Genomic DNA, 6,000 nt, shown 5'->3' on the forward strand with positions numbered 1-6,000 from the left:
TATACTAGGGCCTTACTTTGCAATAGTTTCTCATTTTTTTAAGTACCAACACAACTTAGAAATGATTAACAACTAGGTGAATATAGGAGATTAAATATGCTGCTTTACTATACTGCAACATCACTGAACTTTTGAGAATATTTACATTGTAATAAGTTCTTTCTTTAGTACACAAACATTTCAGGCTTAATAACAATCAAATGTAGGTTAAAATGGCTTTAATTGCTCTACTTTCTCATAACGCTGTCACATAAATATCATTATCTGTTAGTTTAAAAATACAGTCTGAGTTTTTCAACTTTTATGATCAGACCCCACTTTGATCTTAACGGTGTCAGACTAAATACTCTACTCAATTAGGAGCTAAACACCATGTAGAAGAGAGCTAAATGCTGCTATTCCGGTCTCAAAAATTGCTATTTGATCAGCTACATCTGGGTTTACCTTGGTTGCTCAGGCTCGGGGGTCACACGGCCAGACTCCGTCTCAGTTTTAACGCTGGCTATACTGGAACTTTCTACAGACTCCGTGTCACTGCGATTTGAGTTTGATTGGACCTTTAATTCTTCCTCCTCCTTTGATTCCAATGATGCCCTTGAAGTGATGGATCCAATATAACTGCTTGAATTACTGTCAACAAAAATGCGAGTTTGAGAAGTGGTTTAATGAACATTTTTAAAACCAGACAAAACTGATGTTAAGAGTGACAGCACACCTGTTGTCAACCATCTGAAGTTTCTGCTTCGTCAGAGACGGATACTTAGGAGGACCTGAATTTATTTCAGAACTACTCAACAGGACTTCACCTGCTGTCTCTCGTTTCTTCACTATAAACACAGAACAAAAAACAAACAAGAAAAAAAAAAGTGAACTGTAACGTCACTGCTCTGACTGCAGGCCGGCTGATGTTTACATAACTAGCTCAACAGTTCTACTTCCTGTTAACTGTACTCACATGGCTGCTTCTTTCTCAGGGAGACTCTCACTAGGTCATGCCCAGGTGTTGTAGAGAAACGGTTGACCCGCTGATTGTAGAACCAGTCACCCGTTCTTTTCTTGACATCACTAGAATCCCATATAAATATTCATCAGTTAACTAACAGATTTGTTAATGGTTATCCAACAAGGTGTGAGCAGTATGTGACCAATATGTGAGAGTGCAGAACACGACATATATAGTGATTATCCTGAAAACAAGCAGTTCTGGGTTTTCATTGATGTTTCTGTTAATGCCCAAAAAATGTTGCAAGACAACGAGGAGAGGAAGAGATGAGTGGTGAGATACATTTCACACTGCATAGCTGATCATCAACAGATGTGGTTTGCAAGACCAACAGTGATTTTTCATACAAATATTTGGTTATTTATTACTACTATATTGACAAATACAGTAAAAATCTAAAACAAATGGGTTAAACCAGATACTCTGTCTGGATGGCACCAATAATATTGTGAGAAAGTTTAGAGTCATTTTTCACCAGGATGTCCTTTAACGCACACATAAAACAAAACTTTAGGACTGCCTTCTTTCATCTGTTCAGTACGGCCAAAAATAACATAACATCTAATTACTCTGTTACTCCAGAGTTGGACTATTGTAATTACCCATTATCAGGTTATTCTAAAAGCTCATAGAAAGCCTTTGGTCCAAAAACACCACAACAAGCACTAACAGGAGCTAGAAGGAGAGATCATATTTCTCCTTTGTCAGGTCCCATCACATCTTAAAGACCTCTTAGTATCATATTATCCCTATAAACAACTCAGACTGCAGGCTTACTTCAGGTACCAATCCCTTCTCCTTTGGAACCAGATCTCAGTTCATCTTCAGGAAACACCCTCTCTACTTTTAAGATCAGTTTACAACTTTTTGATAAAGCTCATATTTAGAGCCAGATCAGATGAACCTGAACCATAATTTTGTAATTCTGTTACAGGTTTAGGCTGCTGGGGGCACTTTGTATTATACACAATGCAAAATAAAACCTAGCAAATCATCATTAGTCTCAAAAGCAATTCATGCGCTGTCACTTCACGTGACAGAGCAATTCATGTGTCTGTTGAACTTGGATGAATACCAAAAGCAGCTCTTCCAGTGGCTAGTCAAAACCTCCCAGATGCTGTCCGCTGACTTATCCAAGTTACACAAAAATGTTCATGTATCATAGAAGTGCCTGACATGTAGGAACACCCAAGAAGACAAACAGCTGACTGGCACTGTGTCACCTGGAAACCTGAAGGACCAATCCTATAGCATCTTTGTAAGCCACTGCAAACCTGCATCAATGATGAGCTATATTCATAACTGAGCTAATTAATGGGCAGAAATGAATTGAAAGGCCACATATTTCTGAGGCAATGCAGACTTTAAAGCTCAGTGGGCTATCATACTCAAGAATTGGCAAAACCAAATTTTTCCTGGTTAAGAATTGGCTTAACTAGGAAAAACTGGTTTCGCCAATTTAAATAAAAATATCAATAAAAATCTTTTACCCTTCAAATCACCAAAGAGAAAAATGACAATAGAGTTTTAATTGCTTTAATATGTGATTAAAAAATTACCATTATAATTTTCTGGTCAGTATCTGCATTCAAAACTACACAACCTGCTCTCAAAGTTGGTGAGGATTTTGGACAAGGATGAAATATTTCTTTTCAGCCACAATGGGCACCTTAAATTATTCTGAACCAATCTTATACATCGTCCTAAAAATATTCGTTTGTGTGTAAAATGTGGAAGAAAATCTACAGCTGAAAATTGTCAAGGCAGTTTGCTTTGAGAAATGGCTGCTTAAGTATTTAAATATTCAGAAGCACGAATGGGAATCTTACTTGGGCTTTGATGGAAATCTCTCAAATATAAAACATCAACCTAACCCCACACACCCTGTTCTTTGAAGATACAATATTTGTTTAATTTAAAACGTTTCTTACGATTCTTTGGCACACACGTTGCACAGCCAGGATCCATCGGGCAGGACCATCCGGCAGTTGCGACATACGACGTGATTGCACATCTTACACTGGCTGGAAAAAACAGTCAGTCGGCTCAAAGGCTCCAGGCATCGGCCACAGCTATGCTGACTGTATTTTTCACTGGCACGTTTGGCCCCTTTCCTCTTAACATCCTGCAGCTCTGTCTTCAACTTCCTGAGCCAAACACGCCACACAAATGCCACATAGTCAGTTTCACTTAAACAGTCATATGGCAAAGTAAACATTTTGCTGGATTTCTTTAAAAGAACAAAACAACCCAAAAACAAACAGTACATGAAGTAAGTTTTTAAACATATACTTTTTGTAAATGTTAAAGTATAATTTTATTTCAGAACTTGTGGTCATTATCAAGGTGTAGTCCATAAATATTACTCAATTACTGTAAAGCCTGATATAAAGAAGTAATAGTGCGAGACAAGAATTATGAAATTAAAATAATATGTACAGTGTCTTTGTTACTCAGCTTCTAGTGTAAATTTGTCTTGTGCATTAAAGAACTTGGGCGGAATGTTGTTTAATTTTTTTAAATACTTGTGCAAATAAAATGAGACATTGTTGCTGATAACAAGATTAGACTTTACTGCAATACTTCAATTCAGCAAAATATGTTAACTTCAGAGGGCAGGTGGATTAAATTCATCTGCATTAAGCAAAACTGACAATTTGGTAAATTGTCAGTTTTGAACAAATTTCTAATCTGTAATGTACAACCCACCCCAACACATGTTTACGACTTACAGTGTACAACAACAGAAAAGATTTACAAAAGCAGGACAAATGCCTAAAAGGCTTAAATATCTTAAATTACAGAATAAACTTAAGCAATGAAGACTGAACATTATAAACACTAGAAATTAAACATCTTAGCAAAATACTGAATGTGTCTCAATACAGTCAAAATATTGGCCTCAGTTCTCTATAGCCAAGTCCTCAGTCTAACAATCCTGCACTGAAATCTCTGCAGAGGTTTCTGGAACGACTTCGCCTGCTTCCAAAGTGCACAGTCAGACGAGGCTTTAAGTTATTTTTCTTTAACAGAAGAACTTAAACTGCAACAACACTTGCATCAAACAGAACATGCATGCATTTTTTTAACCTTACCGAACACCTATACTGTTTAAAATATGTTGTCTATAATATGTTTTATGATGGGCCAGATGAAGGCCACAACATGAAACATATCAGATAAACAAACCGTATGTATTCCCGGAGCTTTAGCTTCTTCAGGTTCTTTTGACTGCTAATTTTATACAGTTGCAGTTTTTAAAATGTCCTGGTGACCACATCAATGCTAATGTAGATCATACTTTAATATAAGTGCAAAGTTTTGTTGTTTTTTCCTTTTATAAAGAAGGAGCTTTGAAGTAGAAACACTCCATGCTTCATATGATGCACCGAGTGTTTCTTCTACACACCTCTTCACTCTGTTCGTATGTACACCACTTTGTATTTATTAGTCATTAATAATCTCTGGCTCTCTTCCACAGAGTGTTTTACGTTTGTCTTTCTCCCCTTCCTCACAACCGGGTCATGGTAGGTGGCTGCCCCTCCCTGTGTCCTGCTGGAGGTTTTGTCCTGTTTAAAGAGAGATTTTTTCTTCCCACTGTCACCAAGTGCTTGCTCATAGGAGCTCATCTAAATTTGTGGTCTTCTTTTCTCTTTACAGTACAAAAGTGCCTTGAGGTGACTCTTGCTGTGATTTGGTGCTCTATGGATAAATATGAGTTGAAGTAAAAGTGAGCAGTCTCAGATACTTTTCAAGATGCTCGTCAAGCGCCAATAGCTCCAGAATGACTTAATGATATCTAGCACTGCACAGTGCACTGTTGCCTCATGGTAACAGGGTCCCTACTTTGAGGGAGTTTGCATGTTCTCCCCATGTCTGCATTTGTTACTCGAGGTAGTTCAACTTCCTTTCAGAGTCCAAAGACATGCACATTTGGTTAACTGGCGATTCGAAATCAGCTGATGTAAGATAAAACGCTTTACATGTATAGAATGAAGTTCTCTACAAATATATTTTTAGTTTTAAGCACTCTGAGTGAACAGTAAGTGTGGAAAAGCACTACATTGCAAGTACATTACATAGTGTTTTCTTCATAATGATGCAAGACGGGGGACCTATGGACAAGGTTTCCAAACAATATTAAATAGATGAAAACAGAGGCTCATTCAGAAAGCGACTAAAGCAATATCTGTGGAATTTTAATCCAGTTGCAACTGACACATTACAGTTTTTGATTGCTATTGTTATTTTATTGTATTAGTTTTGTCATTACATTTCTTTTTGCAGCGTTGATATTTTGAATAGATGTGCATTTTGTTAAAACTAAATGGAATTCTAATAAAAACAAAACAATCAGCAACAGTCAAACAATGAATCCAGATGCATCTAATACTGTAAGAGACAGCAATAAGTATCTAGAGCCAACACATTAACAACAGTGACACTGACAGTGTTTTTGTTTTGTTTTTTTCTTTAAAAATAAAATCAGATTACAATATCTATATCTTTTGTTCTCCTATTTTTGTCTATTATTTTTATCTATGAAAACCACAAAGCCACCATGCCAATATTACTTTAACTGGATTAAGCTACTATCATCCAGCTCTTAGTTGAACCCTGACAATAAATATCAAGTCCCTACAAGTATCAAATGCCAACTGGGCAAATTTCTAAATAATTAAAATACTATCTGAAAAGTTGAATATAACGCATGGGAATACTTTTGTGAAGTAAAAATGGCTAAAAATAAAACAGAATAGAAGTGCAGTAAAAAAATAAATATATAAGCGGCAGATATGAGTTGATTTTGGTACTTCTAACAACTAAATAACAAGTGACTAACTGACAGGTGTGGAAAAATTAGGAGCCTCTTCTCACCGCACACGCTGGTCCTCAGCCTGTCTCAGCTTCTCATCTCGTCGCAGCACCTCCAGGATCAGCTCCCGCTCGGATTCAGACAGGAAGCCCAGGTTTATCATGTCAACAGCCTCTGGCAT

General features: G+C 36.9%; 1 protein-coding gene across 1 annotated transcript in view; it reads right to left on the minus strand.

Moving 5' to 3' along the window:
- sytl4 (synaptotagmin-like 4) overlaps positions 1-6,000 on the minus strand; it is a 14,392-nt gene extending 8,392 nt beyond the window's left edge. Inside the window, exons 1-5 of the mRNA XM_085363293.1 lie at positions 5,882-6,000; positions 2,935-3,150; positions 956-1,065; positions 716-827; positions 445-630 (exon numbers count right to left, since the gene is read on the minus strand). Of these exons, the coding sequence (XP_085219419.1) occupies positions 445-630; positions 716-827; positions 956-1,065; positions 2,935-3,150; positions 5,882-6,000 (743 nt within the window). The remainder of the gene's footprint in view (positions 1-444; positions 631-715; positions 828-955; positions 1,066-2,934; positions 3,151-5,881) is intronic.

Source organism: Diplotaxodon limnothrissa, linkage group LG2 (genome assembly GCF_057381915.1).
Source record: "Diplotaxodon limnothrissa isolate DT_005_m linkage group LG2, D_limnothrissa_male_GT1.1, whole genome shotgun sequence".
Classification (NCBI taxonomy): Eukaryota; Metazoa; Chordata; class Actinopteri; order Cichliformes; family Cichlidae; genus Diplotaxodon; species Diplotaxodon limnothrissa.